Source organism: Mesoplodon mirus, assembly GCF_964341445.2.
Source record: "Mesoplodon mirus genome assembly, chromosome: 2".
NCBI classification, from domain to species: Eukaryota; Metazoa; Chordata; class Mammalia; order Artiodactyla; family Ziphiidae; genus Mesoplodon; species Mesoplodon mirus.
The window spans coordinates 176863327-176878252 of NC_138977.1; the positions used below are offsets into that span (position 1 = coordinate 176863327).

Here is a 14926-nt window from a genome sequence, read left to right on the forward strand (position 1 = left end):
CCTGCGCTCTAGAGCCCGTGAGCCGGAACTACTGAGCCCACGTGCCACAACTACTGAAGCCCGCGGGCCCTGAGCCTGAGCTCTGCAACAAGAGAAGCCACCGCAGTGAGAAGCCCACACACCGCAACGGAAAGTAGCCCCTGCTCGCGCAATTAGAGAAAGCCCGCGTGCAGCAAACGAAGACCCAGTGCAGCCAAAAATAAATAAATATATAAATTTATTTAAAAAAAGAGGATGGTGGTGTGTATTCATCTTCTGATTTAAAGCAGATTCCCATTAAATGGACAGCACCAGAAGCTCTTAATTATAGGAGATACCATTCTGAGAGTGACGCATGGAGCTTTGGCGTCCTCCTCTAGGAGACCTTCAGCTTAGGGGTCTGTCCATACCCTTGATTGAAAGTCTTCATTATCTGTGCTTGTCCGAGGACTGTTTCTTCTCTTCCTTTCCTCCTGAACTGTCCCATTTCTCTTTCTTTTCTATCTTTCCTTTATCATGCCTGGACTCCTTTTTGCCACCAGAGGAGATTTTATCCATTTTTTCAGATTTAAATGAGTCACCGCCTTTTTCTTTGCCTGACGGTTTTGACTTATTCTTTTCCTTGTCTTTCTCATTTGGATAAGGAGACTCACACGGACTCTCACTTTTGTGTTTTGAAACCCCCATTGTTCCATGTTCCTCTTTCCGCCTCTTGGTTAATAAGTCTGGTGGCACTTCTCGGTCACTGTCTGAGTGATCCCTTTTCCGCTCTTTCCTGTCCTTTTCATCTTTTATTTCTCTTTCTCTGGATCTTTCCCTCAACTTGTCCAAATCTTTCTTGTCCATTTCTCTCTCCTTACTCTTGGACAGTGGTGGAGGAGTATGATTAATGTAGAGCTTTGCTGAAGATTCCTTGAGTTTGATGAGACTGTCCTGTAGAAAATGAATGGAGATGACAGGTGAGCTGGCATAGCTCTCAGAACCCAGAGGAACTTTGGGAAGTACTGTTGAGCAATGTGATGGAGAAGGGTAGGTATCAATTTTGCGACGTTTTAGTTCCCTTTCAACCTCTGCAATATCTGATCGGGGAACAGGTGACTTCAAGGACCCAGAAGCTGGTGTCTTCTCTCCTCCTTTAACATTTTCCTTTAATTTCATTTCCTTTGCTATATCTCTTTCTCTGGATGGCTCCTTCTCTCTTTCCTTTTCTTGAGTCGACTTTGATTCTGCATTGGGGACAGTGGTCTTGAATTTCTCATCTTTAGCTTTTCCTTCCTTCTTGAATTTTTCTTTCTCTTTGTCAGACTTAGGTGTTCTTTCCTTCGTCTCTCTTGCTTTTTCATCTTTACTTGGCCGTTCTTCCTTTGGTTTTTCTTTACCATCTTTACCAAGTACTCGGGCCTCTGGAGTAGTAGCTGGAGTCTTTTCTTTTTTCTCTTTTTCTTTCTCTTTCCCTTTTTCTTTGCCATTTTCTTTAACAGCTTTGCTGTTAGAGCCACTATTTCCATTGCTTGAATTCCCTTTTGGTGTGGCATTAGAAGCTTTATTAACTGCTCTCACACTCCACTGAGATCTCTCCCTTGATTTATCAGTCTCATCGTTACTGCTTTCAACCGATTTAGGTGCACTTCCTGTTGACGATGAAGAAAGCCCACTACAAGGCCCATTTTGTATACTGGCAATTGCATTCCTCGGAGGGGGGTCTTTGTGATGAAACTCCTTTTCAGGTATCATGTATGACTTTCTACTTTTCAACTGCCCAGCGTAGCCCATAGCCAATGCATATAGATCTGGCCTCTTCTCTTTCTCCTCTTGGCAGATTTTATGCACTCTTCTTTCCAAAGCCTGACCCAGATTCAAAACTTTTGGGTACCAAGGAAGTATTTTTGTTAGCACAATCAAGATATTCCTGATGTGAGTACATTCGCCTGTTTCAAGGCAATGTACCGATGCCTTGGTTAGTTTGTAGTGCCATTTATGTACAACGTGTCGAAAATTTTCATAGTCTAATTGATCGGCTTTATTTCCACCATCAAAACCAGTTGCCCGTAATATAGTAAGAAATCCTGGATAATTTCCACATTCCTTTTCATATGTGGCTCTATCACTGTGCCACCTGGTCACAGTCTCTAACATGCAGCAAAGGAATCTTCCATATCGACTAGCTTCATTTTCAGTACAGCTTGCGACTGTGTAAATTATACCAGAGAAAACTCGATCATAGCAAAGAAGTGTGGAAAACTTTGGAGTTTTCTGTCGATGTACCAATTCAACAAAACGAGCACAGTAAACAGCATCAGTTGCTGAAAAAATGCATCGAGGAAATATACACAGCTGTAGAAATTTTGTGATGGTCTCATTTTTGGTAGATTTTGCTAAAAGCCAACTGTCCTTTTCCAGTTTCAGTCTCTGTAGCACTCGCTGTACATGTTCCATCTGCTTCTTTTCTTCTTCAAGAAGCTTGTCCTGAAGGGCAGTACATCGCTCCTTCTCTTTTTTCTTTTTATTTGGAGGCATTTCCTGATTGTCATCAATTGCTTTCATCTGGACTTTAAGTTTATTGACTTCCCGTTCATAGCTGGTATGTGGAACTGCAAGGTCATACATTGTCAGTGACCAGAATGTGGCATAGAACTGAGGGCTGATGTCATCCCAGACTTTGGAAACACATAAGGAAACCACTGCTTCATGCACAGGAGCCATCACCATTTCACATGATGTAATGTACTTGTGAACTTTATGTTGCTGTTTATTTCCCTTCCCTGATTTTTTAAGTTCATCATACTTGGACGAAATACGGTGTGCATACATTGGCCTAGACAGGAAAAATGCTGCATCATGGGGTGTGTGAAATTCATTACAGAGCACATCCATTGAAGGCACTCGCTTTATATAATCCTCTGTGCTTAGATTAGACGCTAAAAAGCCACCAAACTGTACCAGGGTATCATGACACTGATCATAGAGCTTTCCCACAAGTTTCAAATGTTTCTCTCCACCTTCCTGAAAGATTACCCCATTCCTCTGCTGAGCCATAAGCACATAGAGAGGAAGAGCAAGATCATGGTCTAATAGTGCATCCTTTAATCTCTGGGAGGATTTTTTAGTGTTTCTTATCTGGCCAAAGTAACCACCCTCAGCTTTTAGTTGCTCTCCACCAGTCATGGCCTCTAGTTGCTCCACTGTCATTTCTTCTGTAATTTCTATCCCTGCCATTTTCTGTACCACTTCTTTCAATATAAGCAGGTCACAACTTTTGCCTGCCTTTAGCTGATTAGCCACATATTGAAGAAGACCAGCAAGATCAATTGGATATTTACGAAAAACTGCACCACAGAAACTAGCCAGACTCTGAAGCCAGCTTGAGATGGTTGTGTCGTCATGTTTCATTCTCTCCTTTTCTGGATTAGCTAAAGCTTCAATGATACAATAGGCCAAGACGTCATAATTCAGTGACGTGAGGTATTTCAATGAATCCACTACAGGCGTTATTAGGTTATCATACTTCTGTATTTGTGACAAGATATAATCAAACAAAATGGTTGGATTGCTGTGGCTCAACTTCCCAATTTGTCTTCCAGAGGGCTTCACATTTTCCTTGGTTAGACGCTTCATGATATATTTGGCTCTGTCTATTGTTTGAGCTTTAACTTTTACTAGAAGTGGATGACTGTTGTAAGTTTCATTCTTCCACTGGCCATACAGACGATATCTATGCTGGTATGGAAATGTTTTAAACATTCCCCACAGTTCCTCAGACATACAAGCATTGCAGCCCATCAAAGAAAGAGATGGAAGTAATACCTGGCCAGTAATGCTAAGCAAGCAGCTAAGGATAATTTCCGTCTTCTCTTTATCTTCTTGTTTGCTTCCGTCAGACTGAAACGCCTTCATAAATGACTTGCCTATCCGCACCACTTTTGCGAATAAAATGGGATCGTGAGAAAGGTGAGGACCAAGGTAACAGAACATATTGAAGACGTCTCTCCTCAAATCTTCAAAGCTCTCTGCTTGTTTTGGTGCTCTCTCGTTTTGCAAAGCATCAACAGGTGAGCCTTTAGCACCTTTAGGAACGCCAACTCTTCGGTAGAGAGGCTCAATAGTTATATGAATAAGCTTGCAAATAGCAAGGGCTATTAGTTTATGTGAAGCTGCATAGTATGGAGGCATCTGATCCATAATGTTCTGTGCATGCTGCCAATCACCAATCTTTAACAAGGCTTCCAACAAACCAAGTTTTTGGTTGTCAGGTGGCTTCTCCACTTTCTCCTCTTCTTTTTCCTTTTCTTTCTCTCGTTGGTCAATTTTATCGGAAGACAGTACAACCATTGTAAGTTTTCTAACAATCTGCTTAGCTGCTACAATTTCTCGCTTGTGTTCATCCATAATGCAATCATCAGCTGGAAGAAGATGTACATAAAGATCATCGAAATCAATAAGGTTAAATTGTAGAAGTACTGCTGCAACTCTGTACAAAGATGAAGGAGTCTCTCCATTTGGTTCCTGGTAAAACTTGAATTTGAACCCAAGAATATGACACAGTGTTTGCGGTTCACACATACTCATGTAAGAGTCTAATAAAGATATAAAGAAGTCATCGTGTTCTGGCCTGCATTCAAACACTTCTAAAATGACATCCAGAACTCTATTGGGATCCAGATTAAAGCATCCTATTAAAGATGTGATATTTTCTGAGATCAAATCACTAGAAATATTTCCAGATAGATCTTGCCCCAATTCAGCAATCAGCCTGGCATAACCTTCATTTTCTTCTCTTAACAAATTAAATTTTTGCTGCTTATAAAAGAGTTTTGTCTTGATTTTCACTGACTTTTGATTGAATTGCTGTGATTGTTTGATAAGCCCTAACGATTCCAGTGTTTCTGGATCCAAGCGTTCCTTTAGAACTGTGTCTGAAACGAAATACAAACATGCTAATACCAACTGTGTAAAACAGTCTCTCTTGCTTTTTTCTTCTAGACAATTTGTCTCAGTATCTAATATGCAGAATACGTCAGCAAGAAGGGAGGGCATATCCTCACAAAATTCACTAATGTCGTTAAGAACATTAGATGCCTGTTCATGCTTTAGATTTCCTTTAACGACATGGTATGATAACTCATAAAGAGCTTGCTGGAAATCTCTATAAGTTGAACTATCATGGCTTTTATGTTCACTGAGGATCCGGCATAAATGCAAAAATTCACCTCTCCCTGATTTCTCCCAGTTCTTTATCCACTCTGCGGGAAGCACGACAGCTGCGTCCGCCATCTTCCCCTCACTAGGAGCAAAAACCCGATGTGCAGCAGGCGAGCGAGGGGTCGAAGGGGAGCACCGCCCACGGGAATGCCGGGAGCCGCGTCTGTGTGCTCATAATTAGCTGCGTGACGTTGGGCGAGTCTGCTCATCTCTCCAAGACTCTGCCCTTACCTGTAAAATGTAGAAAACACCACCCCCTCTCAGGGCTGTTGTAGAATGCAGTGAAATGTATAGGAAATGTATAGGAAGATGCTTAGCACTGCCCCTGGCACTTGGTAAATTGTGGTGGCTGCCTTGTCCAGGCTGGATAGCCCTTGATTATCAAGTCCTGAATTCATGGCCTTCTTTTTCCCTGGCTGGAAAGTTTATAACTACAACTTTAATTTCATTAATAGATATAGGACTTTTCAAGTTATCTGTTTCTTCCTGAGTGAGCTTTGGTAGTTTGTATCTTTGAAGGCATTTGTCCATTTCACCCCAGAGTTGGAATGTTCCAGTCTCTGGCATAAAGTTCAAGTGAAAGTAGGCCTGAGGCTCATCTGAGAAACAGCCATGAATCCACCTGGCCAAGGTGGAGCACCTTAAATTCAGTTAGAGACTCACCATGTGACACTGGAATAAGGAGACTGGACCAGAGGAGGGGCTCCTAACCATTTCCGATTACAGCCCCCTCCAGGTGAGGAAAACGATGTCCCTCTCCTGGAGAAGGATATCACCACACAAAAATATGCATGTACTTTCAGAAGGTGTCAGGCCCCCTGAGGCTGGTCTGAGGATCCCTTAGTGCCCCCAAGGTTAAGAAAAGTGATAGCTGATGGTCAGTATAGGTCAGTATATGGTCAGTATAGGGATAGGGGATTTAAAAAAATGGTTATTATGGGATTACATGAAATCATGTGTGTGAAACTTTTGAAAATTGTAAAATACTATAGAATTTAAAAAATAAAAAGAGAATCAAAAAAACTTTTTATTTTATAATAATTTTAGATTTACAGAAGAGCTTCAAAGACAGCGTGATTTACCTCTCCCAGTGTCGACATCTCACATACCAACAGTACATTGTCAAAGTTAAGAAATGAACATTGGTACATTACCATTAACTAAGTTCTGGACTTTATTTGGATCTTGCCAGTTACTCCACTAATGCCCTCTCTCTGCTCCATGAGGCCATCCAGTTTACCTCATTCATTTCATTGTCGTGTCTCCTTAGTCTCTTGTAATTTGTGATATTATTCAGTCTTCCTTGTCTTTCATGGTTCAGATACTTTGGTGAGTGGTGGTCAGGAATTTTCAGTTGAGGTTTGTCTGAGGTTTTCTCATGAATCCACTGGGGTTATGCATTTGGGGGAAGCACACCGCAGAGATGAAGTGACCTGCTCATCACATCTAATTCGGGGTACACGATATCAATGTGACTTTTTCCTGGTGATGTTATCATTGATCACCTGGGTTAGGTGATGTCTGTCAGTTTTCTCCACTAGAGCATACTTTCCTCCTCTTTCCATATTGTATCTGTTAGAAGCAAGTCAGTAAGTCCTGCCCACAGGTCCCAGGATAACTGCCATGCTTTCCCATGACCCGCCTCCCTTGCCACTCTTGAGAGTGAGATATGGGAATGTAGAGTTCCTTCTCCTTCCCCTGAACGTGCCTCTATCTGGATAGGATGTGCACAACTGAGGCCGCCATTTAACGACCAAGGGGGCCAACATCCTGAAGACAATGCCCACACGTCAGGGATAGCAGTGCAGAAGGATGGACAGAACATGGGCTCCTGATGATGTTGTCAATCTGTGAACAAATATTTAATGAACAAATGAACATAATGGGAAGAGCTCTCTAGTTTTTGCCCAGCTATTTCACAAACGTTTCGAGGGGGCTCATAAGGAAGAAACCTAATAACATTCTGTGCCAGTGATTTTCCCTCCCACGGACTTGCTGTTAAGTGGGATGATACATTTTCTTGTATAAGATGGTTAGAGTTGGGTTTCTTCTTGCTTACAGCAGAAAGAAAACGGATACTCTACCCTTTTAGAAAAATCCTCCTGCAAACAAGCAACCTTTTTGAAATACCTCTCTGGAGACTCTTACAGAGATGTCCTTTAAACACGGCTGATGTTTTTATCTGAGAGAGAAAGTGTGTGTGTACTTGTGTGTAAAGGCAGCAGGACATAGAGTGTTGAGCAGAAGAGCAACCAGCTAAGAGAAGCAGGTGGGAGAAAAAGCTCAACCGAAGGCATCGAGTGCTTACCGTTCCCACAAGAGGGATAAAGGAGAGGAGAGGACAGTTTTCACTCAGTGGGTATTGCATGCCAGGCAATAGGAGCTCTAAATACATGATTTTATCGACTCCCCATGATGGGCTTAGAGATTTAAAGTGGCTTAAAATCTGACTCCAAAGTCCTGCCACTTTCCTTTACCACCCCAATCCAATCCTTAGACAAGATCTCTAGAAATGTCCCCAGTCCCTCCACTTTTCTCCATCTCCGGCGTTACCACCCTGATCCAAGCCCCATCATCCATTTCCCGGTCTGCGGCATCTCGCACCTAACTGGTGTCTCAACTGCCAACCTCACTCCTCCTCCCTATGGTCTGTTGTCTGCACTGTCTATTGGTCGCTCCTCTCTCCAGAATGATTCAAGGACATCTCAGTGTGCGAATCCAAACTCTTTCCTGTGGTCCCTTCGGATTTCCACGATCTGGTCCTGCTTGTCTCTGCAGCCTCATCTTGTACATTTTTCACTCCACTCACCGAGCTCCAGCTTCCTTGGCTTTCTTACTGTTCTTCCAGGTACTTCCGAACTTAGGGCCTTTGCCCATTTGTCCTCTTTGCCTGGAATGCAACATCATCCACCATTTCTTGGCATGGCTGATGTTTTTCAACCTGCAGGTCCTGACACAGGAAGCTTTCACTGAGCACACCAGGGTAGCTCCTCTCTGTGTGTCACCCAGGGTACTCCCTTTATTACCTTCATCTCAACTTGAATTATTTTTATTTCTCAGCTACTCTCCTTAACTGACTCCCCTGTTTAGAATGTTGGCTCCATGAAGGCTAGGACCTTCTCACCGCTGTGCCGCCAGCACTCAGAACCATGTTTAGCACATGGTAGGTGCTCCATAAATACTTAATGAACAAATGAACATAACTGGAAGAGCTCTCTATTTATTGCCCAGCTATTCCACAAAGGTTTCGAGGTGGCTCATAAAGAAGAAACCTAGTAACACAGAAAAATGTAAATGAACACCGAGAACATCAGAAATAGGGAGAGTGTAAATTAAATTACAAGAGCAACACCAGATACTTAAACCAATGCAATTCTTAAAAATGAGCCTAATCTTGGCTACGGGTTCCCTTTGTAAATAGTTCAATAAAGCCCTTTGTAAACGGCAAGGGGTTCTAGACATGGACTTCCTGCCCACCCAGCCTCACCTGACTGAATCAGAACGGTCACTTACCTGAACTGGGCCAAACTCTCTCACACTTGGACCAAGAGATACAGAGAAGGATTTGGACAGGGGGTGATATGTTCTGGAACTATGAAAAGAACAAGCCTTGGGCCATGGGCAAGGAGATGGAGCAGCTGGAAAAGCAAGCGTGGGAAGAGGAGCAGGAGTCCAGCATGGCCATGCGGAGATGGAGCAGCGGAAGAGCTCATGCAGCTTCAGAGAAGACGGTGGCAGCTGTAGCTGTCTGCTGACTCCCCAGTTCCCATGAGGCCATCTGAATTTCCCCAGTTAGATCAGCAGGACTCTGCTGGGTCCTTCTGACAAATCTTTTTCTTGAGCTTCTAAGTCTCTGTTTTTGGTCATCATGTGGTGCTGAGGCCAGGATTGATTGATAAGAGACGATAACACTGAGTCACACTAGGCTAGATTGTGCTGCAGTAACAAACATCCCCCCAGACTGAGTGGCTTACAAAGCAAAGACCTATTTACCACTTCTGCTACATATCCATCAAAGGTTGACTGCTGTTCTGCTGCAAAAAATCTTCACTCTGGGACCCAGACTGATGGAATAGCCTGTAGTACCAGTCACTGTGACCATCTCCTGCCTTCACAATCCAGCTGGGACCTTACATCCATGAGAAGTAGGACCTGTGAATGTTTTGTCTCCTTAAGTATTGGCACAAATGTCAACATTTCCGATTTGAGACCCACACCCCCAGAAGAGGCCACTGGGTCATTTGCTAATTCCCCGTTCTTCTTAGTTTTCTGACTTGGTGCTGTGGCCAGGTGTTGCCTCGGGGTTCAGCTCTGGACCCAGGCTGTCCCACCCTAGCCCACCACCCGTCCTAACTAACCAGCAATGGCGAAGCAGGTGGCCCCAAGGGAAGAAGAACCGTGGGAAGTGTTGAATCCTGACTCTACCGCTTATTAGCAGGGTGGCTCTGGGCTACTTGCTCAGCTTCTCTGAGGCTCTGTTCTCTCGTAAAATGGGAGGGATAATAGTGGATAGGATGGTGGTAGGGCGTAACTGGTTTTCAAGGGTTTCACACACTTAGTGCTGTATACATGGTATTGTGGTTACTGTTCTCTTGAAATACGTCAGTAAGTTTGGGGAACTCGAACCAGTGCCTGCAGCAGCTCCCCACTCCAGCCCACCCCAGAGACTGTGGTCCCTGCAGAAGAAGAGACTTTGGCCTCACCGTGCTCCTGACCTTCCACTGCTCTTCCTTTTGCAGAGGCCCTGAGGCAGGAGCTGGCGGAGCAGCGGGCTGCCTGCTCTGAGCACCAGAAGGACTTGGAAGCGCTGCAGGCTGAGCTGAGGGCCCCGGGCAGTGTGGGCAGGCCACAGGCCATCAGCCAGTGTCCAGGGGACAGCAAGGACCGTGCCGGCACTGCAGAGGTCAGCACCCCTGCCCTGCCCATGCCACACCCTTCTTGGAGCAGTGTCAGGGAGAGGCTCTGGGTGCTCGGTCACCCCCTGTCTGAAGGGGGGAAGAACCTCTCTTTCCACAGGCCTGGGGGACACTTGATGAGCCTGCAGGCTCCCATCTTTGGAAAGGAAAAACAAGCTTTAAGTGCAGCGTGTTATTTTAAATGCACATGCAGTGGGATCTCAGGGTGCTGGTGCCAGACAGGGTCCGTCCTGTAGACGGGCAGAGAGTTTCTCAGAACACCTCCCCAGACAGACTCCCCGTCTAGACCTCCCTGTTCCTGTGAGGACAGGTGAGCTTGTCACCAGAGGTCAGTGCTGAGTCTCCTTGAACTTTCTGGTCAGACTCGGCCCATCATCCCCCTCCTTGCCCTCCATAATTCCTACCTTGCTGGGTAGCACAGGGACCTCCTAACAACCCAGGCATCTCTCCCCAGCCCACCACATACGGCTTCAGGTATTCATCTAAAGTGCATCTGTGTAAAGCCTTCAGTGGCTCCCGACTGCTGTGAGAATAAGCTCCCAGTGGTCAGTCTGGCATTGAAAAGCCTTTACCCACTGGCTGCATATCCCTCTCTGCTCTAAATGCAGGCTCTGCATCCTGCCTCACTGCCTTTGCATGTGCCCTGGCCCCTGCCTGGGACCCCTTCCTCCCTCTTCAGTGCCCAGTCAGTCCCTCCGTGCTACGGGCCTCCCCTCCACACCCGTGACCTCTCTACCCTCTGAGCTCCTGGAGCACTTCCTGTTGCTATAGCTCAGCTGGCACCCACCTCTACTGCCTGTCCTGTTGGAGAACCACCACTTCATGGATTCCCTTGTTTCCTCGCCTGGACTAGGCATCCTTTGAGAACAAGCCATGTCTGCTTCATCTCATCCCCCTGCCCCACCCCCAGTGCTCGGCACACAGCTCTGCACACAGTAGAGTCTCCACCAGGGTGTGCAGACGACCACGACTGGTTGGTGTCCCAGCCCTGCTCAAGACCGCAGGAACATGGGGATGGTTCATTCCAGATTTTGCTGGTACTGAGAACCTGAAGACAATTTCTGTGCTTAATGAGAATCATTAACAAATGATGTATCACGATGAGTTCAGCTCAGTTGGTAAAGTCTAGCAGAGGGAAAACAGAATATGATCCATTAAATGTTCTAGGCTGGTGGGGGCCACCTGGACCTGTGGAAGGAGCTAGGGGAAGTGTGGGATGGTGACAGCTGGTGGCTGGAGGGCCCAATATTGGGCCCTCTGCAATGAATGACAGGCTTGCCTGAGGGCTACGGAGAGAGACCCGGGCTGGGTAGATGAGACGGTACCTGGTCATCCACACCCAATCCTCACCTACACCTCACTGGAGGGAAGCCCTGAACCCTCCGGGAGGAACAGCAAGGCCCTGGGTGATGTCCCCCACAGAGAAGAAGTATATCCACAAGAAGGAACAGCCCCAGGCAGCAGGAGTGAAAGGGGGGTGCAACGTCAGGATGCATTCCCAGCGTGGCCACCACTGCAGGTAAGTGGTGTTGCATCCACTGGGATCTTCTGAGGAGCCCCATGAAAGAATTCTCAAATCTGTCGCAGCCAAGTACAGAGGGGGATGCACTTATCCAGCAGCTTCTCCCTCCCACCAGTCAAGGGTGGCCCCACAGGACTTTAACCCCACAGGCTCTTCAGGTCATGCAGGTGTGAGTGCCGGGTGGTGCCCATGGGCATCCCACACTATGCAAACCCCAGGGCTGGAACCAAGAGGTACAGGGCCTGGGCCGCACACGCTCCCTGTGCAATGCTGTTCAGTCTTTGGAAGGAACAGATGCACAAACCTTCAGGCCCGTTTGCATGGACTTGAAAACTGCTACATTCACTAATCGGGGATGAACGCTGACCCCATTTAATGGTGGATATCAGTCTTTGTATTTCTGTCTGAACCATTGACATTCAAGCATCATTTCGCAGCAAGCATTCATTTGGCACCTGCTGAATCCCAGCCACTGTGCTAGGTGCTATAGGATTGGGAAGATGAAGAGGAGATGGCTCCTTCCCGGAACAGCTGCTGGTCTGGTGGAGGAAACCAGCATTTCAACAAATCAGTGCACTTCCTTATAACCTCTACACGGAGAGGATCTAGCTCTCAGAGAAGAGAAAGCTTGTCGCCTCTCCCCTGAGGGGTCGAGAAGGCATCACCAAGGCAGGAATGGTTGGGTGTGGAAGGCACCCTAGGTAAAGAGACGGGCAAGGGCAAGTGCGGGGCAGTGGATTACAACTGTGGTGGCCTTAGAGTCACCTGGGAGCCTTTTTCAAAAGACACAGGGCTGGGATGTACCCAGACCCGCTGTATCAGAATCCTGTGAGGTGATGTGACATTGTTATCGTTCAGCAAATATTCACTCTCCCCTTCCCCTGCCCTGTGTGGTTTCGCCCCAAGTTCCCATGTTGAAGCCCTAACCACCAATAGGATGGAATTTGGGAATGAGATCTTTGGGGGGTAATTAGTGAATTAGTGTCGTAACAAGAAGAGACTCAGAGACATCCTACCCCCCTTCCCCCCCACCCCCCCACTCCACACATGTGCAGTGTTGGGCTTGTTTTCATTTAAGCCACATTCTTGGCTCACCAGCATTATTAGACTTTTTGAGGGCCACATTTGGCCAACTCTCAAAGCAGGAAACTTTAAGAGACTAGACGTGAGCTCCTGAATCAGGAGCCCGATTTGGGTTCCAGGCTGGGTCTTTGCCGCGGCACATCTCTGGCCCTTGTCTGCCACTGCGCCTCCTGCAAACGGCTCTTCTGGCTGCTTTCTCCCTAGGAGGGGGCCGGTCCGGGCCAGGCGGGCTCCCCGACGGGCAAGGGCGCCGGCGAGCAGGAGCCGAGAGAGCGGTGCGGCCTCTGGGAGGACAACTCGCAGCTCAAGGAAACAGTGCGGCGGCTGCAGGCCGAGGTGGAACAGCACCGGCAGGAGGCGCTGCAGCTCCGCCACCAGCGCAGGTAGCTCTGCGGGTCGGGGCTTCTCTCCTCTGCCCCTTGGTGAGCCTCTGGGATCTAAGATTGGGTTGCACCCTCAGCATCTTCCCAAAGAAAGGACTCCCTAGTACGCCAGCACTTCACTGATGTTACTCCTTTGACCCATGGAAAGGATCAGTGGTCTAGGAATTCTAGATCTCATTAGCCCTGAAATGGGGGGAGGGGTACCCTATTTCCCTACAGATCAGGGAATTTATGGAATCAAACTTAACGATGCCAAAAGTATCCTCAAAACTAGCCTTAGGGAGTCAGTGCAGTGGAATAGTTAAGACAGTTCTGTGTGCTCTTTTTTTTTTTTTTTTTTCAAATTTTAATCTAAGGCTTAACGCATTACACTTTATTGATGAAAATACTACATTCACATAATTCATAAAACCAGAGCTAGAAGGGCCTTAGAAAATAATCACACTTGCATGGTATGCTGACAAATAAGTTACATATCGTTTCTGTACAGTATTCTCTTCACACCATGTATAATCTTGACATTACCAATTATAATTATAGATACATTAATGTTGAACTTACAGTTTTAATCCTTACAAATCATTGTTCCTGTTCATCACTGATGAATGGATAAACAAAATGTGGTACACATCCATACAATGGAATGGTATTCAGTTATAAAAAGAAATCGAGTTCTGATACATGCTACAACATGGATGAACCTTGAAAACATGATGCTAAGTGAAAGAAGCCACATATAACCAAAGGCCACATATTTCATGATTCCATTTTTATGAAATGTCCAAAACAGGCAAATCCACAGAGACAGAAAATATATTAGTTGTTGCCAGAGGCTGCAGGAAGGAGAGAGTTGGGGGTGACTGCTAACAGATGCAGGCTCTCTTCTGAGGGTGATGGAGATGTTCTGGAATTACTGGTGATGGTCACAACACAGGGATATACTAAGAACCAGTTTTAAATGGCATATTTTATGCGAATTTCATCTCAATTTTTTTAACTACAGAAACAGTCAATGTTCCAATAAAGAGAATCATGGTATCAGCATGATCACAATTAGAATAAAAAAGGCATAACATGAAAATGTCACAATTACTGGGCAAGGGAAATTCTGATGACACATTTAAGGGCACATTAAAGGATAAAACTGCTATTGCTGTTAAAACATGTGAAGGTGATCCTTCCCAGAAACTGAAATTAAAATTTTTACAAGAAGCCAAAATCCTCAAGCAATATAATCATCCCAGTACTGTCAAATTTATCAAAGTTCGCACACAAATACAGCCTATCTACATGATTAAGGAACTGGTTCCAGGAGGCGATTTCCTCTCCTTTCTGAGAAAGAAGGACGAGCTAAAACAGTTAGTGAAATTTTCATTAGCTGCTGCTTCTGGATGGCAAATCTCGAGTAAACATTGTATACACAGGAACCTTGCTGCAAGAAACTGCCTGGAGGTGAAAATAAGGTTCTGAAAATCAGTGACTTTGGAATGTCTCGTCAAGAGGATGGTGGTGTGGGACTTCCCTGGTGGCACAGTGGTTAGGAATCCGCCTGCCAATGCAGGGGACACAGGTTTGAGCCCTGGTCTGGGAAGATCCCACATGCCGCAGAGCAGCTAGGCCCGTGCACCACAACTACTGAGCCTGCGCTCTAGAGCCCGTGAGCCGGAACTACTGAGCCCACGTGCCACAACTACTGAAGCCCGCGGGCCCTGAGCCTGAGCTCTGCAACAAGAGAAGCCACCGCAGTGAGAAGCCCACACACCGCAACGGAAAGTAGCCCCTGCTCGCGCAATTAGAGAAAGCCCGCGTGCAACAAACGAAGACCCAGTGCAGCCAAAAATAAA

At 46.0% G+C, this 14926-nt stretch overlaps 2 protein-coding genes across 2 annotated transcripts in view; one reads left to right on the plus strand and one right to left on the minus strand.

Annotated features, from left to right (window-relative positions):
* The window catches only part of LOC309816189 (protein FAM184B-like), a gene marked incomplete at its 5' end in the record, with an annotated part of 185957 nt that overhangs the window by 137386 nt on the left and 33645 nt on the right, over positions 1-14926 (plus strand).
* On the minus strand, positions 108-5445 carry LOC309791800 (THO complex subunit 2-like). Its single transcript, XM_082600913.1, has one exon. It carries the CDS (start codon positions 5248-5250, stop codon positions 409-411), a length of 4842 nt encoding a protein of 1613 aa, XP_082457039.1. The 5' UTR covers positions 5251-5445; the 3' UTR covers positions 108-408.